The sequence below is a fragment of the Marmota marmota genome, unplaced genomic scaffold (assembly GCF_001458135.2).
Source record: "Marmota marmota marmota unplaced genomic scaffold, marMar, whole genome shotgun sequence".
In the NCBI taxonomy this organism is placed as follows: Eukaryota; Metazoa; Chordata; class Mammalia; order Rodentia; family Sciuridae; genus Marmota; species Marmota marmota.
The window spans coordinates 476005-503470 of NW_026000253.1; the positions used below are offsets into that span (position 1 = coordinate 476005).

General features: G+C 37.8%; 1 protein-coding gene across 1 annotated transcript in view; it reads right to left on the reverse strand.

Annotated features, from left to right (window-relative positions):
• Positions 1 to 553: 553 nt before the first annotated feature.
• Positions 554 to 27466, reverse strand: part of Ccnb3 (cyclin B3) — a 42159-nt gene continuing 15246 nt past the window's right edge. The window contains exons 5-12 of the mRNA XM_048796617.1: positions 21760 to 24766; positions 20411 to 20506; positions 18945 to 19037; positions 7719 to 7856; positions 5200 to 5355; positions 4299 to 4448; positions 1030 to 1160; positions 554 to 801 (exon numbers count right to left, since the gene is read on the reverse strand). Coding sequence (XP_048652574.1) covers positions 732 to 801; positions 1030 to 1160; positions 4299 to 4448; positions 5200 to 5355; positions 7719 to 7856; positions 18945 to 19037; positions 20411 to 20506; positions 21760 to 24766 — 3841 coding nt within the window. The 3' untranslated portion in view covers positions 554 to 731. The remainder of the gene's footprint in view (positions 802 to 1029; positions 1161 to 4298; positions 4449 to 5199; positions 5356 to 7718; positions 7857 to 18944; positions 19038 to 20410; positions 20507 to 21759; positions 24767 to 27466) is intronic.

Sequence of the window (27466 nt, forward strand, 5' to 3'; positions counted from 1 at the left end):
TGGGGATGTGGCTCAAGCGGTAGCGTGCTCACTTAGCATGCGTGGGGCACTGAGTTTGATCCTCAGCACCACATAAAAGTAAAATAAAGATGCTGTGTCCACCAAAAACTAAAAAATAAATATTAAAAAAATTCTCTCTCTCTCTCTCTAAAAAAAAAAAAAAAAGCAGCAAATAAAGCAAGGAATTTGAGATTGGGACCAAAGGCTATTAGCCTGCACTATCAGCTGCCCCAGCTCTGAATATTGAGGTCTGCCTGGGGGATAAGGGACTTTCTCATTCGTGTGGGCACCACTCCCCAGTTTCTTCCTTCCTATACACCCATCCCATCAGTTCACAATTCCTTTTCACATGAGGAGAAAACCTTCTAAGAGAGGAAGAAACTGATTAAGCTAGATGCTGAGACACAGCCTTTACTAGGCAGGAAAGAAAATGTCTTGGGCTCTGCATGGAGCTTCTGAGAGAAGAAGGGAGGTAAGCCATTTGAACAACAACCATTAATTTTTTATTAAGTTTCTTGTTAAATATAACAATAATTTCTTCTCTTTCATAAAAACAACTTAAATTTTTACAACATTATCAGTTTGGAAAAAGACGAACAAAGAGAAGTAAAGAATGAAGAAAAGTAACCAAAAGACAAATTCAAGCACAGAATAAATACAGCCTATTTTCTTTTCATGCTTTCTTAGCCCTTGTGGCTACTGCCAGAGTGCCAGACCCCTCAGCCTCATAATTAAGAGCCCAAAATCTCCTCCAGCTTCGACGTGTCCAAGGGTGGAATTTTGGCGACTTCAAAGAAGATCCTGCAAAAGGAAGAGTGGGTCTGCTCAGTGTAAAATAGGTCAAAGCCAAACAGACTCCATGGAACAAATAAGACTTAAGGCCCTTAGTTTTCTCTTACTTTTTAACCATAGAGTAGAAAGGAATATGAAATGTGTCTGAATTCTTTTTTCTTTTAAGTGAGACTAGTCTGGGCCTGGCATTTTAATGTGTCCCCATGAATGAACACGAGCCCAATATCAGTTACTTACTGGTGAGAATACTTGGAATACACAGTCTTGAGCCTATTGTAAGAACTGAAAGTCAGCATGAAGTTCAGCCGCCTAACCAGGGGGTGGAGCTCAGAGGACTTGTAGCCACTGTAATACTCCAAGATAGGAATCTAGAAGAAGAAGCACGAACAGTTGACTTTTACCACAAGAAGCATAACCTTCCTCCATCCCTCCTACCCTAAATCCAAACTCTCCATCTATCATTTAGGCAGGAATAATATTCAAAGATTTATACAGTACAGTCACCAACCAATAATTATAGGGTACTATCTAGAACAAAAGTTTTCATACACAAAGTTCTAGGATGGCCATATTTACATGTACCTCTTAGATGTTAGCCCTGGTCACAGGCATTCACATAAGCTGAAAACCTCCAAAGTCATAAGGAATAAGATTGATTTTGTAATTTACTATGAGGCCCAGAGCCAATGGCCAAGTAAAACCCCAAACAAAATCTGACTCCCAACCCACCAGCCAACAGGAACTTAACATTGTTTCTCATCTCTGGCTCTAACAACTGTCATTCCATATATTCATTTTCTCACTTGACTATAAGAATCCTCTGGCCAAAGCAATATGGCAATGTTTAAGAGCAAAGGTACTGGAGACAGTACCTGTTTAAATTCCAGCTCCATTAACAGCATGGCCTAGAGAGTTCTTTAACTTCATCATGGCTCAGTTTCTCAGTCTGTCAAATGGAGATTTTTATAGTACTTTTATTACAGGATTAAATGAATGTGTAAACACAAAGAGGGAGGGAAGGAAGAAAGGGGGGGGAGGGAGAGGGAAAGGGAGCGAGGGAGAGAGAGAGAAAATAGAGTCTAACACATAGGAGATGCCCAAATAATGCTAGCTAGGATTAATATTATCAAGCCCCATGTAAGATGCTGGTAATACCAAGATGAATAAGGGACCCATCTCCCTTGATGAGTTTAGTTTAGAGAAAGAGACAAACATGCAAACAGAGAGTTGCAAAATGTATGCTAAGTGCTATGATGGAAGTGAGTACAGGACACTGGAGGAACAGAGCAGCAGAACCCATGAACTCCAACTCAGAGAGTCACAGAAAACTTCACAGAGGAGGGCACATTTGCAGTGCATGCTGAAAGTCAAGCAAGAGCTCAACAGGCAGAGAAAGGAAGAGGATTTATCTGTAAGCTGGTGGTTTTCTAAACATATCTTCAAGTATTTGACATGAACTCCTTTGTTCCACAAATAGCTTACCTGGAAGCCCATATTTGGGGTTACCAGGAAGTCAGGGTGGGGTTAAGAAACCTATCAATTTAGAACCCTTTACCATTTACATGGTCCCTTAGATACTTCTGCTAGAAACCCAGGAGTCCCCTGAGTACTATCTGGAAACCACTGCCACAGACAAAAGGTAATCACGAAAGGTGCCAATCAAGGGACTAACACAATATTTGGGCATGTTAAATAAGATTAGAAAGTTGGACTTGGGTTGTGGCTCAGTGGCACAGCACTTGCCTGGCACATATGAAGCACTGTGTTCAATCCTCAGCACATAAAAATAAATAAAGGTTTTGTGTCCATCTACAACTAAAAAATATTTTTAAAAATTACATAGTGCCACTGCCACTGTCAGTTCAGGCCCTGGATTCTTCCCCTTGACTATTACAACACCCTACTCACTGGTATTCCCACCTTTATAGTCTCCCTCACTAGCATTCCTTCTATACTGCCATACAAGGATTGTTTCCAAAACACACAAACAAGAGTATGTTATTTCCCTAAAAAATCCTTCAATGCCTTAATAAGAATTGGGTCTCTTTGGCTGGAGATATAGCTCAGTGGTAGTGCATTTGCTTATCATGCCCAAGGTCCAGGGTTCAATAACCAGTACTACACACACACACGTCAAGTGGGTTCCCTGAGCATGGCATTTATGACCACAACTTACCAACCTACCATTCTGGTCTCACCTTTCACCATTCCCTTTTAACACACCCTTTGCTGTATTCACAGGGGATGTCTTATTCAGACCTAAACATATCACACTCCTTCCTTAGCACCTTCACATTTTTTCCATTATTTCTCCCTCCACCTTGAATGTCTCCTATCACAAGTTTCCACTCATCTTTCAAGACACAACTCAAAAGTCACCTCTTCTGTACTGCATTACTTTTCTGTAGGAGAGGCAGTGTATATAAAACAGGATTATGAAGATTGTAGTCTTCAGCTGATGCTCATTGGTTTAGCCACCAAGTATGAAAACACCAAAATATTTCTAGCCTAGTTGGTACACAGTTTGCTACCCTGAAACCCCTCAATTGCCCCCTTTAAGAACTATGAACTTCAGCAGGATCCATGGATCAAAGTCTGGCTCAACAGGGGCCTCCAGGGCCACAGTTCCAGAGCTATGGCTAATACCCATGCTGATTATATAGTAGATTTAGATTTTTAACCCCCTGCTAGACATTATTATTGCTTATTATTTTTCATCATGATCACTTTATTAAATACATTCTCTGTCCTCCCAAAATGTCCCCCATTTCATTATGACTTATCTGGGATTACACAATTGTTGTGCAGTTCTTTCTCAGCACTCAGAAGTTTCCCCATCAGTCGTGGCTCAGGATTTCTACATAAGAGGGACTTAGAGGTGATTGAACTGACAGTGGGTGCTTTATTTGTAAGCATAATCTCTCTATGAATTGCATGTAACACAGCAGTAAGAATTTAAAGCTCTCTAAAGCTGTCTTTATCTACAACATTTTATAATATTGAAAAAGCATCAATTATGAGTTTTACTTGTATGGGGGTAGATGGCTTTGAGGGCCTTCCTCTTTTGAAGACCACACTGCTGATATGCCTCTGAGTACCCTGTTATACACACAGTTACTTTCACTACTCTATATTCTCTGGGCCAGGGCTTTTCAAGTCCTATTCTAACAAATTCCCTCAGGGGCCAGCTTTGCTGAGGGGACTGCAAAGAACAGGGTTGGAATAGGGTCAGGGATAAGAAGTGGGCCCACCCCAACCCCTGCGACAACCTGAATAACTTCTCATTACTCTGTTTTGTAATACCAGAATTTTAAGGAAGCTTTCTTTGTAATACGGGGTACTATGACTAAGAAAAAGGAAACAAGTATTTCAAAACCCATGTCCCTAGGTTGTACAGGTATGAAATAAATCAAAACTATGGATACATGGCAGCTTTGTCACCAAGAGTTTCCCACAGCCCTAATTTTCACTCCCCCCTACCCCCAACCCCCATCACAAATATTTACACAGTGTTCAAGCTTCTTCATGTAGAGGGCCAGGAGGAAGGAGCCAGCTGCTAGTTTGGAAGCTCTCTCTTGGACATAGTCATATTCCTGCAGGGTCATCTCACAGATGAAGCGAGACAAGGTCAGTGTCTTCATGCTGGCATGGACACACTAAAGACAGCAAGAAGACTGGTTCAACAATCAATTCAGAAAACAGTACCAGGTGGAAGACCTCCTTTCCAATTATCCTATCCCCAGTCCAAATAGCTTTCTGCTTGAGCAATGTATCTCTCCTGCCATCATGGATCACCCTAAAGTTGTACACTTACAAAAGCACAGGGCCAGCAGTCTGTGTCTGCAAAAGCAGACTTTTTACAGGGAAATTCTGAAATTGGCAGTGCAATTTGCTACCTTTAGGATTTTAAATGAAATTATCAATTGTAGGTTCTCCCTCCTCCCCTTTCTGTGGGAGTCATCCTCCAAAGAGTCAGTCTCACAACTACAACTATGCACCTGGTTCTACCCTAGAAGATGTCCCACTCTCCCAAATAGCCCCTTCCCTTTTTTTATTTGAAAAAAACCCAATAATCTATAACACAGAGATAAACGTGCAGAACACACACTTGTAGGATACAATGAATAATTATAAAATGGCCTCCTCTGTAACCAAAACTCAAGAAAGAAAACATTGCCCACATTCCCCCAAAATGTCTCAGGTGTCCCTTTCTGATCAAATCCCCTGATTCTGTCCTCATTTCAAATCTTATAGGTACATTGGGTTAATCTGCAACTTGCCCCCCACCCCAACTCCCTCATAAAGATTACCAAACTTTAAGCCAAGAAGTTGTCAGCCAGCCACTCTGCTTATAGAGTGGCTATAACCCAGAAGTGGAGGAACAAAGATGTTCCTCCTCCCTCTTACCCTAGCATATCTGCGCAGAAAATGATAGGCAATGGGAATGTTGATGTCAAAGTTGAGGGCTTGCAGGATACTGATTTCCATGGCAAGCAGTTCATCTCGCTTGTAAATATCATCACAGATGTACAGGAAGTCATCTACACAAGGAGGGCTGGGTTCCTGTGGGTGGAGAGGACAGTCAGTCACAACCAGACAGATATCCCTCTCCTCTCTGCTTATAGATGAAGGCAAAGGGGAAGAAGGGTGAAGGGTAGGAGGCAACCTATCCTTCATGTTAGTCTTTTTAAATTTTGTTTATTCGAATTTATTAGTTTTATGAAACCTTAGGGTTTGGGAGCAGAGAAGTAGCAACTTTCATTAAGGAGTTCAAAGAACTTTATAACTATGGATTGCTACAAAAATCACACAGCACAATGCTGGCTCCCCCACTCCCTTCCCAGTTCCTGTCTCCTGGCAGAGTTCTTACTACCTCCTTCTCTTCTTGCTCCCTTCCCTCTCCTCCCTTCTATCTCACTTCCCCTCCTTCTCTGGTCATGCCCCTTTCCTGCTTACCCTCAGAGATACCCTACACCTTAGCTTCATTTGGGCCCTGGCCAACAAAGAGGAAGGGAGAGCAGAGGAGGAAAAGAGGAGGAACGGGAAAGGGAGGGGCACCTCTTAGCAAATCTTAGAGCCAAGAACACCCATCCTCTGGTGGCCAGGACAGAGAGTCCCTACTAAGTGCTATGGAGGAGGGATATCTTTTCCTCACAGAATTGAAAAGTACAAAAGGACTTTTGTGAGGAGACTTGTGGAGATGGGATGATGAGAGAAGAAAGAAAGCAGCAGTGTGAGAACCTGAACAAGTCACTTCCACTCTCTGGGCCTTAGCTTCCTTTTCTCTAATACTATAGGATTGGTCCAATCTGTGATCTGCAAACAGGGAAGGGGAGGGAGGGAGGGAGGGAGGGAAGAAGAGGAAAGAGAGACAAAGAGAGCGAGAGCTGTAGGAAGAAGGCTGGGGTAGGCAGTAACTGCCTGGTAAGAAAAAGAGTTAAGAGCCTTTCTGCCTCCTCCTGATCTTCCTATGATCAAGTTCAGGCTCCAGAGGATAGGGAATAATAGGGAGCACCCAGGACAGTAGTTCTTCTAATCCTTAGCCCCTTTGTCCAGCTTCATCCAGTACATTCTCCTCACCTCTATCTCCCCTTTCTGTGGCCTCCTTCCCTCCCTTACCCTGACAAGGCCTTAGATTTCCTATGCCTGGTTCTCACTCATCAGGACAGTAGATCACTGCTCTCAGTCCCTATGCCTTGTGATGGTGCTTCTGGCACTGTAAAAATCCACCCCAAAAGGTCCTATCTTCCTTCTGGTGGTAATACACTTTTGTAAATAGGCCTCTTTCCTCTCAGCTCTCTGGTTTTGTTTTTCTGTGGAGGAACTCAAATCAAACAGAATCTGGTGGCTCTCAGAGCAACTCTGAAGGTCTGTGCCAGGAAGTACCCCTTTTATTCCACTACCATCCCTTTTTCTTTTAGCCAAGGCCCAAACAGAAGCTAAGGTGTAAGGTATCTCTTGGGGTAAGCAGGAAAGGAGGGGGCATGACCAAAGTAGGAGGGGAAGAGATAGAGAAGGGAGGGGGCAGGTAGAAAGGGAAGTAGTGAGGATTCTGATAGGAAGTAGGAACTGGGGAGGGAGTAAGGGAGCCAGCATAAAAACAAATCCATATTTCTAAAGTTCTTTGAATTTCTTAATAAAAGTTACTTCCTCTCTGCTGCCAAACCTTAAGGTATTATATAATTAAGATGACTGCTAGCATAAATAAAGGAGAAATAACAGTTAAACAAGTTAAACAAGTTCAGTTGGCACCCAGGAAAGGAGAAAGCATCAGAGATGTAGCTAGGAGGATTACAGTCAGTCAGTCAGTCAGTCTCTCTCTCTCTCTCTCTCTCTCTCTCTCTCTCACACACACACACACACACACACACACAAAGACCAGAAACTCACTTCAGTGCAACTTCAAAAATGACTACTTTACTTGGAGCATTTAGACTCACTACCTTCTATATCAAGCCATTTTCTCTTAAATAGCTCCAAGCATCCTGGTTTGGAAAAATTTTGTTCTATATGCAGATCAAGACTCTAGTAGATGGGGATAGAGTTGGAAGAACAGAAAAGGCTGGAAAGCAGAGAATCATGGACCAGAAAGAAGTTTTAAAAAGAACCACCCATTTAATTAGGCACATGCATACATAACATCTTCAAAGAGGAAATGGAAGACCCTTGCTGATTCCAGGAAACCAATAGAGCACCATAGCCAATAAGCATCAGTTTTCCTGCTTTAGGAAGACAGATAAAAAATTGATGGGAAAAATTATTTGTATGCAAGTATGTAATTGGGAACACATGGATAGATACACGCACACAAGTGTATGCATAAGTTTGTGTACATATGTGTGTATGCATGCCTAACTACACATACGTGTTCATTCACTATTTTAGGTAGAAATCAGATTAGTTCTCTCTTAGGGACTCATGCTCACCTCAAATTTTGCTGCAATCAGAAAGGCAGTTGAACCAAGGAGTTGTAGCTTGTCTTTCTGGCATACTACCTTCATCAGGTAGTGATCCACCAGCTTTACTGCCAAGTACAAGGTCTCATGACAAATCTCAAAGGTCATCTGGAGGAATACACAAACAGGACAAGAATCAACACATCTTACAGATCCATAAAAATCTCCATACTGATCTATATTCCTGGACTATCTGTAACATCATGGATAGTCCTGGCCAGTTGGGACTGTGCTAGGAATGCAGAAAACTACTTCAGTAAGGTACCTGCATAAATCTCCCATGCCTTTAAGGACCCCGGTATTATCTGCCCTCACATATTTGAATAGGTAAATAGTCTTTCAAGCCAGAGAGAGAGAGAGATAAGCTGTTTTGCCTTCTCTGGGGGCACCTTGAGTGGATATACACTCTCTCTCTCTCTTTGATCTCTGATACTGAGGTTCTTGCTTTCCGCATTTGTTACCAACTTGTAAACTACATGAAGAGATCACGTTTATTTAGTTGAAATACAGAGTCTATTAACTGATTTATTATTAGTTTCTTTTCTCAACTAGCTATGCTATTAGAATATATTGATTGGGAGCAAGTATCAATAGCACAATTTGGAAGAGAACTAAGAGATACGGGGAGCCAGAGTGAAATTAAATCATTAGCAGTATAACTCCCCTTCCTTTCTTTTTCTTAGTTATCATTATCTTTTCTTCACCAACTCCAAGAAATCTTCTCCTATAACCCCAGTCCCAGAATGTATGCTGGCCCATGCAGTACCTTTGTGGAAATTAGAAGAAAAAAAAGAGGTGGCTTCTTTGGGCAAATAAAGCCCTTCAGATAGAAATCAATTACATAATATCTTTATATGAATCAGCAAAGGTACACAGCAGCCCTATAGCCAGAATGCATGGCTTGGCAAGCAGTATGAATTCAATTTCACTGGCTGCTTTTGCCTTGGCTAAAGCCCTTGTATAAACACAATTTACACAACTGTACACAGAGGGCCCACCAACCATCAGTGATACTTCTTCTCCATAACTCCCAGGTTCCAAGGATTCAAGAACAACAAAAATCTTTCCTAGCATAACACCTAACTAATAGCCCCCTCCCAACATCTCCACAAGATAGCTATTCAGTTCCTGCCTTCCAAATCTTCAAATACAGACTAATCCCTCTTTGAATGGTTTTAACAGAAAATTCTCCCTTATCTTAAGTGAAATCACCCTCCCTGTAAGCTTCACTTCCTTGGGCCTTCTTTTGTACAGGCTAATCTTGTGGCCAGGAACCCAGATGACCAAAAAGCAGGTGAATGAGAAGCATTGGAGAAATGGATGTATATATTACATAAGCAAATGATTATCAGAAAATGGCTGAATACAACAATTCAGCAATACACATAGTAAGTTATGATCATGGAAATACCAAGAAGCAGTTCTAAACTGTTCCATGAATATGGCTTTGAATTTTCTCAGAAATCTGTACTGGTTTCCTATTACTGCTGTAATTAAATTGCCAACAACTCAATAACTTAAACAACACAAATTCATTATATTAGGGATCTGAATGTCAGAAGTCCAAAATAGGTCCTCTTGAACTAAAATTCAAGGTGTCAGCAGGTATGTGTTCCTTTCTGGAGGTTCTACTACAGAATCCATCATCTTGCTTTTTCTAGCATCTAGAGGAAGCCCATATTCCTTGGTTTATGGCTCCTTCCTCATTCAAAATCAGCTAAGTCTCACATTAAATCACAATCCACTTCCCTCTCCCACATTTAAGGACTTTTGTGATTACAATGGACCCACTCACTCAGACAACCCAGGATAATTCCTCTTTCTTGAGTCTATTTTGTTTTTGTTGTTGTTTGGGGGCACTCGACCACTGAGCCACATCCCCAGCCCTATTTTGTATTTTATTTAGACAGAAGGTCTCACTGAGTCGCTTAGGGCCTCACTTTTGCTGAGGCTGGTTTTGAACTTAGATCCTCTTGCCTCAGCCTCCCAAGTTGTTGGGATTACAGGTGTGCGCCACAGCTACAGGCAATATTTCCCCTTTCTTAAATTCCGTTCATTAGTGATTTTAATTCAACTTTACTGTGTAAGGTAATGTATTCACAGGTTCTGGGGATTAGGACATGGATATTTTATTCTGTCTACCACACTGCCCAAAGAAATAAGATGGGAAGAAAAGGATGGGAAGAGTTTATGGAGATGAAAGATAATGACTATCACCATAAATATCAAGAAATCAAGGTTCAGGTAATTATAAAAAATAAAGATAAAAGAGGGTAGGAATGGAAAGCAGCAGTCATTTGAGGATAATGCTTGTGAACAAACAACACAGCCATTATTTACATAAATTCCTTCTAGTCCCTTACATAGGCCCTTAGCTGCCCATATATACATGTGGGTATCAGATGGTAGCATCTAAGTGTGTGGGTAATATCTGAATGAATGGTCAAAATTTAGAGACAATAAGTATTTAACTTTGCTGGTTGTGGTGGTGCATTCCTGTAATCTCTGCAGCTCAGGAAGCTGAGGCAGAGGGATTGTGAGTTCAGTGCCAGCATCAGGAATTTAGCAAGGCCCTAAGCAACTTAAGCAAGACCCTGTCTCAAAATAAAACATGAGGATGTGGCTCAATGGTCAAGCACCCTTGGGTTCAATCCCCTGTATCAAAAAAGTTTAAATTAGCTGTGTCCATTATAGTAATACCTCTTCTTGAATGTTAGGCAATATCTTTCTAATGTTATTCTACCACTTGAAACTATGTGAAAGAAGTCTAATCCTTCTTGTGACAGCTCTTCAGCTATTGAAGACGGTTATCATAACTCCCATAAATCTTCCCCATTCAAGACCAAGCAACTTGACTTCCTTTATTCTTTACATTATATGGTTTTCTGTTCCCTCAGTGTCAGGTTCCAAATGAAAGTATTTGTGCTGGTTAGAGAAGAAGGGGTGATATTCTAGGTAATTTCAAGCAGCTCCAACAAATGTGACAAGAAGCCCTTCAACACAGTACTAATATTCTCTCCCTCTCTTTACAACAGCCTCTGGCTAGAGTACTCTTCCAATTCTCAATAAATAACTATTATTCTTAGTGGAAATAGGTAAGAGAAAATGAAAAGGAAGCAATAGATAAATCAAAACTAGTAATAAAAGATACACTATGTCATGAACTAGAAGACAAATTGGTCAAAATCCATCTCAAATTCCAAAACTCAAAGAACATCTTCTATAAAGAGGAATAAACAGAAAAACATCAACCAGACATATGAAAAGGAACAAGTAATTTTAAAAAGAGCAACATTTTTAGGAATCAGCAAGCATCTACCTAAAAAACCTTTTCATTCTCAAGAACAGAATGAAATTTTAAAAAGTATATTCTTAACAAGATCTGAAAGGACCCTGAACCTATGAAAATAGAAATTCTGGGATCAAGGAAGACTATAGTTTATGGTGCTGGTATTGTGACTCAGTGGTAGAGCATTCGCCTAGCACGTGTGAGGCATGGGGTTTGATCCTCAGCACCACATAAAACATAAATAAGTAAAATAAAGGTATTGTGTCCATTTACAACTAAATTTTTTTAAAATACTGGTTTATGATATAACATGGTTACTTAGTTTTAAAAAAATTTGTAACAGTAAACAGGATGTTAGATAATGCCAAAAAAACAAATCAACATTCCAAAGACTACTTTAAGAAAATTCTCATGAAACTGAGAGATGAAAGATAATAAATGAAAACTTCAGAGACATAGAGAATAGATCCTGGAGATACATACAAACTATCTCCTATGCTCTCTTCAAAAGGAAGGGCAAAGATCAGAATTCTTCCAGGCAAAATACAGAGCAACAGGGCTAGGACTGTAGCTCAGTGTTAGAGTGCTTGCCTAGCACACGTGAGGCACTAGGTTTGATCCTTAGCACCACATAAAAATAAATAAATAAAAGAAAGGTATTGTGTATATCTACAAATAAAAATATTTTTAAAAAAAACAAAGTACAGGGTATCACTGTAGGACCAACGGAGGTTCAGTTAGCCTGGGGCAGTGGGCCCTGCGTGTGTTTACGTGAGCCATGTTCCTAGGGAATATGGTGGTAAACCACTTATAGACAACCTGCTTCTGGGTCAAGATTTCATAGGTGGCAAAGCAGCTCCCACTCTGCTAACTATTGAAACTCAGCCACAGGCACAAAGTTTGTAAAAAAAAAAAAATAGAAAAAGAAAAGATGAGAGAAAAAGTAGAAGGGTAAAATTATCAAAGAAAGTTGTTAGAGTCTGTAAACAAGTCAAAATAACACCTGGCATTTTGCCAGGGGAATGTTAAAGTTCGTAAACAAGTCTGGATGGTGCCTGGCAAAATGTCAGAGGGAGTGGTTTGAGAAGTAACAAAACCGAGCCATTAGGTGTAGAGATTCCTGATTGGTTGACTGATGTATCTAGTTTATGCTAATTAGATAAGCTGTGTGGAATGTATAAATACTGCTCCTGTCCTGCAATAAACTGCTCCCGCTCCTACTGTATCAATCTACACAAGTTGTTCGTCACCCCCCGGTTATTTTGCTGCAGCCGGACTGCGGCAGAAAGTGTAGATACAAATTTCTTTCTTGGGCAAAGAAAGACTGGACCTTTAGGTTAAAAGAACTTACAATATAACAGAAAAAAATAAGAGAAAAAAGGCCCACATCTAGAAATGTGAAAATAATTATTCATAGGGAACATAATGTATTAAACATTGATGATTTGTATTTAAAAGTCTAGCTTATTTTAAAAAGCAGATAAAGAAGTGAACTAAAATGTGCAAATTATCTCATCTTGCTCGAGGGGAAATTAATAAATTCTATCAAAGGGGTTGCTTAAATAAAGATCATAGCCATTTAAGAGAATTATAAAGCAGCTTAAGAGAATGTAGTGTAACTACACTTATATTGAAAGACTACTAAGATTTATTATTAAAACAGCAAGTTGCAGATCAATGAATACAGCATGATCTATTCATATAACAAAAATATTGTGAAATACATACCGATTTAAAAAGCTATATCTCTATAAGGTCATACATGAGTATATACGTATGTATTAATATATTACTCATATAATTTAAGATTTTTAAAGAAAGGACAGTTAAAACTTTATGATAAGACACACAAAAAATGAACTGGATGGATACACTCTAAATGTTTATATTATTATCCCCAGAGAGTAAGAAAAGGAGTGTTGAAGCAAAATAAATTTGGCCTAAACTAGCCTCTGTATTTGAGGGATAATTTTGGCCTAAAGCATGCTTTTGTGAATTACAACCTAGCTTGATATGCAAGCAGGTGGTAACCTAAACAAGAGTATATCCCTGTAACTAAGCAACTGAGTCTTAGCCAATCACAGAGGCTGAACTTCCAGCCAATCTGAGATTGAAAACTGACAAAACATGACCACATAAAGCAAATGCAAGTGCAGTCAATCAGGCTGCTTGTGTATGTCACTTACTTGTCTCCAGCTATAGGTATAACCTGCTTATGTAGTGGTCTGAACACCTTTGGTCTAGAATGTTCTAGGAACATTTTCATGATCAAGTAAACTGTTAAATTGAACTTGTATGATGTTCCTTTACATAGGAGGAAAGGGTGGTTGATTTTATGCATATATACAAAAATATACACGAATACATATCCATATACATATTATAAACATATATTAATTGTGCACTTTTAAAAAATGTAAGAGGCAGGGAAGCTAAGGTGGTATGAAAGAGTTGAGTGAATGCCAGTAGAAATTAAGAAAACAACAATTGTGGGTAATTATCACAATGTTCTCAGACTTCAGTATATTAAGAAAAACATAAATTGGCATATAAATTATATAATTATTAGACCTCTGTACCCTATGGAAAATACAGTTCTTCAGTGAGTTATTCATAAAAAAACTTGTTATATCTGAAGAAAATCTCATTAGCTTTTAAAAAGCAGAAATTATCATTTGGGTCACATTGTTTATGCACAATATAACAAATCTAGACACTGATAGTAAACCAAACAAAATAAAGAAAAGGAAAGTATTTGAAACAAAAAGGTAAGCAGTGGTTTAAAGAAAACAATGACAGGTTGGAGATATAGCTCAGTTGGTAGAGTGCTTGCCTCGCATACATAAGGCCCTGGGTTCAATCCCTAGCACCACAAAAAAAGAAAAGAAAACAATGACAACAGAAACTAAACCTGGGTCAAAAATTAAATAAAAACTATAATTTCAGATAACTGAGAAAAATCAAAACAGGTGCAAAATTATATTTCAAAACTAATGGGGTAAGGGCTGGGGATACAGCTCAGTTGGTAAAGTGCTTGCCTCACATGCATAAGGATCCTGAGTTCAATCCCAGCACCACCAAAAAAAAAAAAAAAAAAACCTAATGGGGTAAGTTAGAACCATATGTAGAAGAAAATGTGTAGCAAAGTCAGAAATAACTAAAATAGACTAAGTATTTAATTTAAGAAGCTAGGGAAATGAAATACAATTTCATAAGAAAAAAATAATATTGATGATGAACTTAAAAACCAGAAAAAGTTATATATTTTTCCACGAAATTGTTTTCTGAAAATGACTAGAGGACTGGAAAAAAAATCTCTTCTAAGGAAAAGACACAACGTACTTGTACACAGCACCTGGGAGAAGGATAACATAGCACATTCATTATGAATGTGAAAAACAATCATTTCAAGGATTATGCAAGAATGCCATGAATAATCTATGATAACTGTGAAAATATCCTTGAAATAGATAGTTTAAGAAAAGAAAACCTACAAAAATGAGTCTAGGAGAGTAGGCCAATAATCATTGATGTTATCAGAAAAAATTCTCAAAGAATCACACACATAAATGGTACCATGAATTAGTGGGATCATAGGCAAGCTCTTCAAGGAAAATATAACTCTTGCATTAAATTAATATTATGGGAACTTTTCCCTAATTGTATTAACTTGCTAAAGCACTAAACACAGTTTAGAAGTGATAGTACCCTTCACCAAAAACTTACAAAAGAATCTTATTTATGAATAGAGATGCAGAAATTCCAAATAAGGTATAAGAGTAAATTAAATAAACTATTACTAAATTCAGCAAAGTGGATGAGCACACAATAAATATAAAAAAATATTAATTGCTTTCTTAATATACAAGCAATACATTTAAAAGAAAAAAGGATGATATTCATAACATTCTAAAAATGTTCAATACCCAGAAAAAACATTTTTAAGTCAGTAGGACCAATATTAAGATGATTTTTTAAATTAAAATGGTAAAAAAAAGATCTGATAACTAAACAGATATGGCATAATTGGCTTGGAAATTTCAGTATTGTAAATATGTGAATTTTCCCTGAATTAATCCCAGTGGACTATTTTTGAAAACTTGACAAAAGTATTCTACCTGAAAGAAATAATATATAAAGAACAACAAGGGATATTTTGTAAAAGAAAAGTAAAGAGGCAATAAAATGTATTACAGAGCCATAATAATAAAAACAATATATTACTGGTGTTAGAACAGGCAATCAGAGCAACAGAATGGAATTGGAAATACCATAAATAAACTCAAGCATATAGGCTAAAGATAACATTTCAAAGCAGTGCACAATGAAACCAATAAATGGGGTTAGGATAAATGGATAATCACTGGGTATATGTATTTAGAGGCTGACATAAAACCAAAATAAATTCCAGACTAAGGGTTTAAAGTGAAGATGAAATTATAAATGTTCTAGAAAAAATTCAGAGAAATATTTATGTAATTTTGAACTGAAAAAGACCTTTCTAAACCAAAAAGGAAAAGAACTGATATAGAATTGATTACTTAAAATGCCAATACAGGGCTGAGGCAGTAGCTCAGTGGCAGAGCACTTGCCTAGCATGTGTGAGGCACTGGGTTTAATCCTTAGCACCATATAAAAATAAAACAAATAAAATAAAGGCATTCTGTCCATCTACTACTACAATTTTTTTAAAATGCCAATACATCTGTGCATCAAACTAAAATACACAGGAAGGTATAAAACTCACCGGTAAGAGTAAATATGCAAGAAATTTCAGAATGAATATATATATATATATATATATACCATTCATATCTTTAATATTAAGAAACAATTAAAAATAATAGCTACCTTAATATATGTTAAGAGATAGGCAACATAGAAAAATATTAAATGGAAAATCAAATTTTCAAAATATGGGGAGGAATGAAACACAACTGTAGAGTTTTCTTATTAACATATTTTCTGCTTTTGTTTCTGTTCTTTATGATCATGTTAAACAAATATTATTTCACAATAGCTTGTTATGATCAAAAGATGGGTTTTTAAGCCTCGTGGTAAGCATAAAGCAAAAATCTATAATAGACAAACTAAAAATAATAAGCAAGGAATCAAAACATAGTACTAGAGTAATTCACTTAAGCACCAAGGAAGACTGTTAAGAGGAGGAGAAAAAAGGAACTACACAAAATTAGAAAATAAGTTACATAATGGCTGAAATTAAGACCTTATCTATCAACAATCACATCAAATTTAAATGGATTGAATTCTCCAATGGAAAGACACAGTGACTGAAAAGAGTTAAAAAAAAAAGCAAGACCCACCTATATGTTGCTTACAAGAAACTCACTTCACCCCTAAGGAAACACATAGAATGAAAGTAAAAAGTAAGGAATAAAATATTCCATGCAAAATGGAATAAAAAAGAGAGTATAAGTGCCCATTCTTCCTTCAAATAAAATAGACTTTAAATGAAAAACAGTAAAAAGAGACTAGAGGCTATTATATAATGATTGATAAAAAAATTCTAAATATATATACACCCAAATATTGGAACAATATACAAGATAATATTAGTAGACTTAAAGTGAAAGAGAGACTTCAATACAAAAATGGTTGAGGAGTCGGGCACAGTGGTGCATGCCTGTAACCCCAGCTGCTCTGGAGACTGATACAGGAGGATTGTGAGTTCAAAGCCAGCCTCAGCAACTGAGAGGCACTAAGCAACTCATTGAGTCCCTGTCTCTAAATAAAATACAAAATAGGGCTGGGGATGTGGCTCAGTGGCAGTGGTTAAGCACCCCTGGGTTCAACCCCCAGTATGAAAACAAAAAAGAAGAAAAAAATGAAGGAAAGAAGAAAGATCTCAAACTTATCATTATACCTAGGGGCTGTGGCTCTGGCTCAGTAGTACCACACTTGCCTGGTGTATGTGAGGCACTGGGTTCGATTCTCAGCACCGCATATAAATAAATAAAATAAAGGTCTATCAACAACTAAAAAAATATATTAAAAAACTTATCATTGCACCTCAAGGAACTTGAAAAACAAGAGCAAACCAAACCCATAATTAAAACAAATAAATGAATTCAGCAAAGTTGTACAATACAAAATCAACATATAAAATATGAGACATTGGAATAGGCAAGTATTTTTTTGGTCGAGATCCCCAAAGCACAGAAAATGGAAGCATTAAAAAACAGGCAAATGGGATTACATCAAATTAAAAAGCTTCTATACATCAAAGGAAACAATGAACAGTGAAGAGATAACCAACAGAATGAACAAAATATTTGCAAACGATAAATCTGACAAGAGGTTAATATTCAAAATATATAAGGAGCTTCAAAACTCAATAAGAAAAAACATTAAAAATGGACAATAGATCTAAATAGACATTTTTCAAAGACATACAAATGACCAACAGGTGCATGACAAAATGATCAACATCAGTAATTATAAGGGAAATGCAAATCAAAACCACAATGAGACATCACTTCACTCTAGTAAGAATGGTTGTTATAAAAAAATTAAAGATAACAAGTGTTGGTGATGAAGGGAAGAAAAAGAATCCTTGCACACCACTGGAAGGAATGTAAATTAGTACAGCTACTATGGAAAACTGTATGGGGATTCCTCCAAAAACTAAAAATAGAAAATAAAATAAAATCCCATTCCAAAAGAAATGAAATCAGCATTTCAAAGAGCAGTCTGCATTCCCATGTTTATTACAGCACTATTAACAATAGCCAAGAAATGGAAAGTTAAGTGTCCATCAAGAGATAAATGAATAAAGAAAGTGCAGTACGTATACACCATGGAATATAATTCGCCCACAGAAAGAATGAAACCTGCCAGGTACAGTGGTGCACACCTATAATCCCAGCAGCACAGGAGGCTGAGGCAGGAGGATCACAAGTCCAAACCCAGCCTCAGCAACGTAGGGAGGCCCTAAGCAACTCAGCAAGACTGTTTCTCAAAATTAAAAAATGCAATAACAATAGAAAAGGCCTCTTTAAATTTCAGAGTCCAATGGCAATTCACTAGAAATTTCTAACTTGGTAATGATCAGAAACTTTGGGGTTCTATTTCATCTACTTAAGATCTACTCAATTTCTACTCTTAAACTAATTTACTAGTAATGTCCATAAGAGGAGAGACATTTTCATGCTTTGTTGATGTCAAAATATACTGTATCTACCACATTTCCCTTGTTTGCCACACCAAAGCGAGCCTAAATCACTTTTCTGGCACTTAATCAAGCTTAGAAAACTCTACTACTTTTTCTTCTCAATTATATAGTAAAACTGTGCTCAGAATATACTGACTATGCCTTATATTTCCTTGCAAATTTTATAGCAATTCATTCCATACATTTGACAAATATTTATTGACTCCCTACTATGTGCCAGGTAGTATTCTGGGCTCTCATTCCTTAGTATAAAATAATAAAGTATCCATAGTGGAATTTCCTCAATCCCTCAACAGACATCTGCCTATCATGTCTGTTGCCATATTGTCCTCCCTATCACCCATTCCACTCAAACTTGGAAGACTTTTTCAATGACCCCAAATTCAAATCACTAGATACACTTTTATAAGACTTTGAGAATGATAGAACCAACATATCATCACTGTCTCTTTTAGAAAGTCTCTCCTTATAATAGGTTCTCACAGTATTTTATTTATAACATACTTAGAGTACTTAGTATATTCTACTTTGTTATACTTATGTGTCTGCATATTTTATCTTGCCCCCCTAAATCATAAGCTCCTTTAGAGCAGGAATTATAGTTTCTTCAGCTCTGGGGATCCAGTAAAATTTTACCATGTTTTGGCTGGTACTGTGGAATGAATAACCAAAGAAAGAGACAGAAGCTCCTTAAGGCAGCAGTTTTCAGGCTTACCTGTACCTCCACCAACCAGTCGACAAGAATGGCCCTCATATCACTGTTGATGTCAGTCTGTTTGTCCATGTATTTAATAAGTATGAAGTTTTCCTAGTATCAATGAGAAAGAAATGTTATAAACTCTCATTTTAGTTCCAAATTATAACTCAATTAACTTCTCTCTCACCAGTTCTAACTCATTATTTTCAACTGGTATCAGATAGGGGCAGCTCAAAATAATTTTTTTCTAGATAAGTTCCAGTTATGCTTGGAAAATGGACACTTATTAAAGTGTTAGAAAAAGTATTGAGTAATCCAGGATGAATAAGGACTATTATTCCACCTGTGGCTATAGATGAATGCTAAAAAGAGTCTGTCCCTTTTTGCAAGCCAGTCTAAATCATAATACCATGCTACGTAGAACAGTATGTCTCAAAATTTTATATATGCACTACTTGAGGATCTGGAAGAACTTCAGATTCTGATTTAGAAGGTCTGGGGTGGGGCTAAGTTTCTGCATTTATAACTAGATTAAAGATTCCAAGTGAAACTGATACTTCTGAGCCAAGGTTCACATGTTTAGAAAAGCAAAATTGTCTCTTACTTTCCCTAAGGTATAGATAGTTCCTGACTACCAGTGGTTAACTTAATAAATTTCAATTTGATGATGGTTACCAGGGGAAATAATCTATACTCCATAGAGATCTGTATGTCTCAGCTACGATGCTTCAATTCATGATGGGTTTATCTGGATATAACCCCCCTCATGATTCAAGGAGTATGAGATATATTAGAAAAAGCATGGATTCTGAAGTCAGATAATTAATTGTTCTCTACCTATAGAGAAGATAAGATATTCACCTACTAAAAATTCTAGGTGGTTAATAATCTTGATCTTGTCCAGTCCCTTGAGAGAGACAGAAGAAATCTGGAATTGATAAATATTAGTAGTAAAGGAGACTGGCAGATTTCAAAAGAAAAAGAAAACTGCACCAGATTAGAGAGCTACAAAAAGCTGTGATCTAAACAAACAAAAAAAAGTTGTATTCTTAAATTCAATGCCAGAAACATACACAGAAGAAGGAGATTTCTAAAAGCAACTACCCAGAAATAAACTACTTGATCAATTTTGTGTCTGAGAATATCTCCTTCATACCTAGAACAGCATGATTATGGTCTTCAAGGTAATCAGACTTTAGTCCCTGTCCCAGCTCTACTACAAGCTAATAGTAAGACTCTGGGCAGTTTCCTCTAAATGTAAAAGGGAGATAGTAATACCATCTATCATGAAATTAATGGGAGAATTAAACAAGATAATGTCTATAAATCTCTAAACACAGTTTCCAACTCATAGTAAGCTACCAATAGATACTAGTTGCTATTATTGTTGTTTTCATCATTATTATTCCCTTCCCTGTCAACTTGTAGGCTAAAGGAGGAAATGAGGACTAGAAATCATTGCCCACCCCCAGATACCTACATACCTCTCTCTTTTTCAAGTAACTGAAAATATCCTTGGCATATATTGAATTGAAACATGGATCGCTGTGGTCCTTGTCAATATCTTCTGGTATGGTCATCTATTTAGAAATCACCAAAAGGATATATTGGAAGAAGAAGAGAAAGTCCAAGAAAATCTTAGCTCATACACATCAAGGATGACTCCTTTCTCCCCACTGACTTCTTATGCTAAGTTCCTCAAGCCTCATGTATCCTGGGCTATAACAGAGAACCTCTTGGCCCCCTAATACTCATACTGTCCAGTGATCCAGAAATGCCTAATATACGAATATCATGCCCTAGGAACAGGGTATGCTTTTTACAAGAATACTCAATTCTCTAATAAAGGCATCTTATTTTATTATTTTAGCTATATCACCTGCCTTCTTAAGTTCCTTTTATGGCCAATTATTCTTAGTAGCCTTTTCCTTCCTTCTACATATTTTCCCAGAATGTTTTGCCCATATGAGGGTTATTTCTCCTACTGGATGCTAAATCTCATCGCTTCATTCTTCTACTTTACAACATGGAGACCACCTTCCTTGGGATATGTCCCTGTGAATTCTGCTCATATTTGACTGAAGTCCACTGTAATGCTGATTAAAATTACTAAGAAAGGTAATTTCCTGAATGAAATTGGCTAAACACTATTGCAAAGTCCAAATATATAGGACAATATTCCAGATGCTTTTGGATTTAAATACTTTCTGATTGCCTAGGTCTATCACTATGACAATCAGAAGTCAAGATATTCTACAAGGCCGTGGTGGCACATGCCTGTAATCCCAGTAGCTTGGAGACTGAGGCAGGAGAATTATGAGTTCAAAGCCAGCCTCAACAATTTAGCGAGGTCCTGAGCAACTTGTTGAGACCCTGTCTTAAATTTAAAATATATATGTATAAAGGGCTGGGAATATGGCTCAGTTGTTAAGTGCCCCTGTGTTCAATCCCTGGTACAAAACAAAATATTCTAGCTATAGGGCCAGCAACAAAAGAAAAATATCAAAGAGCCTAGTAACTTCAAGCTATGAAAAATAAGGTGATTCTGCATCACCTATCATTAAATAAAACTAGAAGTAAACTCCCAAAATATCCCCCTCTCCCGAAGTAGAAGGTGCTCCTATAAATTACTACATACAGTTCAATTCCTTAGGAAAGCAAATAAGAAGAAACCTCTTTGGGGCTATGGGTATAGCTCCTTGCAGAACACATTCTTTGCATATGCAAGGCTCTGTTTCAATCTCCCCAGCAGCAAATTCAACAAAAATCTCTTTTCTAGGAGCTACAAAAATACAGAGAACACATCATCGAATTTAAGAAGAAAGATAAATACCTCCTTTTCTATGCTCTCACTCTGAGATGAAAAAGGTCCTTTGGAATCAGGTTCACATTCACTGGACTGGCTGGTGGTACTGTACTGTGCATTGCACATGTTGGCAGCACTGGATTTGTCTGTACTGGATTCAAGGGTAGTGCTAGATACACATGGGTCGTTCTTAATATCAAGGGTCAAGAATGTTTTGGAAAAAGTGTCTTCCTTGTGAGTAGGATTTTCTTCCAAAGCCAAAGGATCTTTAAAGGAGAACTCCTTCCCAGTGATGGGTTTCTCATCCAAGTCTAATATCTCCTTGAAAAGGAATATCTCCTTTGTGGTAGTTTTCTCCTGCATGGCTAATGGCTCTTTCTCCACGTTGGACTTCTCCTGAATGACTAATGTCTCTTCAGGTATGGTCACCTTCTGAATGTTGAGCTTCTCCTGCAAGGCCCAGAGCTCTTTCAGGGTAGCCTCCATCTCAGCACTGGGATTCTCCTGCAAGGCCAATGGTTCCATGAAAAGGCCTCCCCCACCAACTGTGGGTTTCTGTTGCTCCTCGATGCTGGGTTTCTCGTGGAAAGCCAAAGCTTCCTTGAAGTGAGCTCCTGTGTCCATGGTATTCTGCTTCTTAATGGTGGAATTCCTCGGCAAGATCAATGGCTTCTTGAGTACAGTCTCCTTCTCAATGCTGGGATTCTCCTGTATGACCAAGGGCTCCTCCAAGAGGATCTCTTTCTCTATGTTCAGAAACTCCTGCAAGATCATTGGCTGATTAATAATGAACTTCTCATCACTAGTAATGTTCTCATGCAAAGCCAACTGCCCCTGAGCATCAAGCTTCATTAAAGATAATTGCCCCTCTATGCTTGGTACTTCCTCAGTGGAGGGCTCTTTCTCCAAATTGGAGAGCTTATTGAAAAGGGACTTCTCTTCACTGATGCTTTTTTCCTGCAAAGCCAACAGCTTCTCTGGGGAGTCTTCTTTGGTACTGGTCTTCTCTTGCAAAACCAAAGCTTTCTGAAAAAGGGACTCATCTTCACTGGTAGGCTTAAAATGCAAAGAATGTGGCTCCTGAAAGAGGAATTTCTTCTCAGTGATAAGCTTCTCCTTCAAAGTTGCTGGATCCTTACTATCTGATTTTTCTTCAGTGGTGATCTCCTGAAAGAATGATGGTTGCTTTAAGAAGGACACTTCCTGCTGAGTGGTATGCTTCTTTTTCAGTGAAGATGGCTCCTGGGAGAACTTCTCTTCAGTTGTAGGCTTCTTCTTTAAAGGCAACAGCTTCTTATAGAGTGATGACTTTTCAGATGTGGTCTTCTGCAAGACCAATGGATTCTTTACCAGGAACACCTTCCCATGAGTGGTTTCCTTCTTTTTTAAAGACAATGGTATCTTAGAAAGGACTATCTCTTCAGCTGTAGGCTTCTTCCTAAGTGACACTGGCTTCACATAGAAGGAATTACTTTCTTTATCAATTATATCCTGCCAGTCTGACAGTTCTTTCCAGAAGGGCACTGAGTAAGTGGTACCCTTTTTTTTCTCTAAAGACACATTTTCTTCTTTAAAGGACAATGGCTCCTTAACCAGAGACTTCTCTTCAGAAGTAACCATTTGCAATACTAGTGGCTTCTTCATGTGGGACACTGTCCCTTGAGTGGTGGGCTGCTGCTTCTTTAAAGACAAAGGATTTTTGGAAAGGGTTGCTTTCTCAATGGTATGTTCCTTTGGAAAACCCACAGCTTCCTCAAGAAGTGATTCCTCCTTAGTGGGAGACTTTTGGGGAGTCAATGGCTCCTTAGTGAGTGACTTCCTCCCCAAGGTTACTGTCTGAGGCTTCAAGCAGGAGATCACCCCCTGAGTATTAAACTTCTTATTCAAAGGTGATGGCTTCTTTGTGTATGTTGTCTGCTTAATAATATGCTTCTTCTTATAAGAAACTAGCTCCATAAAAGATTTATCTTCATGGTTCCTATTCTCCTGCAATGGCCGTGGCTTCTTCAAGAATCCCACCACCTCTTGAGTCGTGTGCTTCTCCTGCAGCGTAGATGACTCCCAGGAGAGAGACTCCTGTTCAGTGGTAGGCATCTTTCTAAAGGGCGATGGCTTTGTGATGAGTGACTTCTCTCCAGAGGTGACCTTCTGCAGTACTAATGGTTTCTTCGAATATGATATCTTCCCTTGAGTAATGCATTTCCTGTTTGAAAAAGTCTCCTCAGTGGTAGGCTTCTCCTTAAAAGTTGATGACTCCTTGAAGAAGGACTCTTCTTCCAAGTCTATCTTCTCCCACAAGGTCAATGATGTCTTCGAGATGGACACCTCTTGTTCGGTGGCAGGCTTTTCTTGCAGTGTAGATGACTTCCAAAAAACAGACACCTTCTCAGAAGCAGACTTTCTCTTAAAGGACAGTGGCTCCTTAGAGAGTGACTTCTCTTCAGAAGTGACCTTCTGCAAAACTAGTGGCTTCATCACATTGGAGATCCTCCCCTTTGTGGCATGCTGCTGCTTCTTTAGGGTTAATTGCTTCTTAGTGGGAGATGACTTCTCAGTTTTAGGTTTCTTCCGAAAACTTATTGGCTCCATATCAAAAACTTTGTCATCATCATTGTTGTCCTGGGAAGTCCACAACTCCTCCCAATAAGACTTCTTCCCCTGATGTGTGCATGTCTTCTTCTTTAAGGATAATGTCTTCTCACTGATGGCAGTCTCTTCAACTTTATGCTTCTTCCCCAAAGTCACTGTCTCTATAACAAACTCATCATCACTGTCAGTCTGCTCCTGCAAGGATAGTGACTGCTTTAATAGAGGCATCTCCTCATGATTTCTGCACTTCTTCATTGACATCTTGTTGATGTTTGTCTCCTCAGTAGTTGTTTCCTCTTTTAAAACTAATGACTTATTGATGAGGGATGCCTCTTCGGTAGCTGGTGTTTTGAAGTTGGAGGATATGTCTACAATGAGTGTTTTCTCCATAATATTTAGCACTGAGGTGGTAGAAGCTGTTACTGGTGAGATTTCCAACTTATACCTGCAAAGCAAACAATGTCTGAGTAAGAAGAATATAGTTCTTGCAGTCCTCACCTACCATCTCATTTTGTTGCTACATGAATTAAGGTCTGGAAGAAGAAAGGGCTTCAATCCCAAGAGACAAAGTAGAGGGTAAAAAATAATGGGAACCATATTAAATCAAGTAAGCAGCATACTATATAGTTTCTATGCCTAGGTCCCTACACTTTTTTACAATTTCCCCCTGAAATCCATTTTATGCTGTCTCTCATATGATTTATTACTTTTATTTTATACAACGACTTTTGTTATAATACTTATCACATTGTATGAGTTATCTGCTTATGTATCAGTCTTCCTCACCAGCTGCAATTATTTGTCTTTGTCTATTAGCACCGAACATCTGGTAAAACACAGGCTCAAATTAATATTGTTTGGAGGCTAATGAGAGAGGCAGGGTTGTAATTAATTTTGGTGGGATCTAATCACATTCCCTTCACCTTGGGTTATTCAAAAGACACTTTCCCAATGAAAGTAATAAAAAGAGACCAAAATAGAAATTTGTCACATGTGTCAGTGCAAAGCTTTGTTCTGAATAGCATTTTATGACCAATTAGAGTGCCTAACCTAGTGTGACCAAATCACTGGAAGACTAGAAATCAGAATAAAAAAGAGTGATAATTAAAGGTAAATAAAATCTCTGAGCAGGGGGAATATCTGCCTCTAAAGATTAGATCTCATATAACTCCACTTATATGAAATATTCAGAATAAATACATCCATAAATATATATCAATAACAGAAAGTAGATTAATGGTTACTGAGGCTGGGATCAGGAGGAGTTGGAGAGGGGGACTGGAAAAGGAAAGGGACTCTTAATAGGGTTGGGGTATTTTTGATGGTAATAAAAAACAAAATCAGATAGTGGTAATAGCTATAGAACTCCAGAAATGTAATTTAAAAACACTGTATTGTAAAAATTAATTGAGCAATTTAAATAAAATTGCCTCAAAAGTTTTACCAGACAAGACAGGTTCCAGGTCCTTCCTAATGAGAACTTTTAGAGGCAATATTCAAATAGTCTAGCTATGATAGGAATATCCATGCTTATTGGAAACAGATTGCCTGAATTCAAATCCTGGCTCCTCCACTTATGACCTGGGTTACACTGGGCAAGTTTAACTCTCTGTATTTCAGTTTTTCCACCTATAAAATGGGGATCATAATAATGTCCCCCTCATAGACTTGTTGTGACTATCTGACAAATTAATATGCTTAAAACACTTACAGAAATGATATAAATAATTTCATGCCAATAAGTTAGATAATTTAGATGAAATGGACAAATTCCTAGGAAGATGCAAACTACCAAATCCTATTAAGGAAGAAATTTAAAAATCTGAATAGACCTGTAATAAGTAAAAACACTGAATAATAATCAAAAACCTATCCTCAAAGAAAACTCCAGGAATAGATGGCTTCAATGGTGAATTCTATAAAATATTTAAAGAATTAATACCAGTTCTTCATGAAGATACCCTAAACCACAAAGATATCACAAGAAAACTAAAGATCAATACCTCTTATGACTAGAGATGTAGAAATCCACAACAAAATACTAACAAGTCAAACCCAGCAATGTATAAAGGGTTAAGAAACCTTAATCCAGTAGGACTTAACCCAGGAATACAAGCTTAGTTTAACATCCAAAATTCAATTCATGTACTATAATACACCAATGGAATAAAAAAAAATTGATCATTATCATTACATTAAGAAAAATCATGACAAAATCCCAGCCTTTCATAATAAAAAGCACCCAACAAACTAGGATTAGGAAGGAAATTCCATAAACTAATAAAGGCATATACAAAAAAATACAAAAGATAACATCATGGTTAATGGTGATACAATATCTCCCCCCCCATGATGAGGAAAAAGATAAGGAGGCCCAACTCTGACACTCTTTTATTCAGCACTGTACCAAAGGTTCTAACTAGGGCAATAAGGCAAGAAAGCTGGGAGCAGTGGCACACACCTGTAATCCCAGTGACTTTGGTGGTCAGATAGGAGGATCACAAGTTCAAGGCCAGCCTTAACATTTTAATGAGACTCTAAGCAACTTAAAGAGACCCTATCACAAAATATAAATAAATAAATAGAGTTAGGGATATTCTTCATTGGTAAAGTACCCCTGGGTTAAATTCCCAGTACCATTTTTTTATACCCAGGATTGAACCCAGAGGCACTTAACCATTGAACTACATTCCCAGCCCTTTTTATTTTTTATTTAGATACAGGATCTCACTAAGTTGCTTAGGGCCTCACCAAGCTGCTGAGGCTGGCTTTGAACTTGCAATCTTCCTGCCTCAGTGTTCTGAACCATTGGGATTATAGGTGTGCACCACCATAGCTGGCTCCAAATTTTTTTTTAATAAATGAGGCAACAAAATTCTACACAAAGACATCCCTATTGGAAATGAATAAGTAAAATTGTCTGTGTCAGCAAATGACAATGATTTTATATAGAGAAAAGCCTAAGGAACTCCTCCACACACACACACACACACACACACACAAAAAAAAAAAAAACTATTAGAATAAATAATTTAATCAATAATCTGTGCGTCACCATACTTGTAATGATCTGTCTGAAAATGAAATTAAAGGAAAAAATCCAATTATGGTAATATCAATAATAATGAAATGCTAGAAACAAATT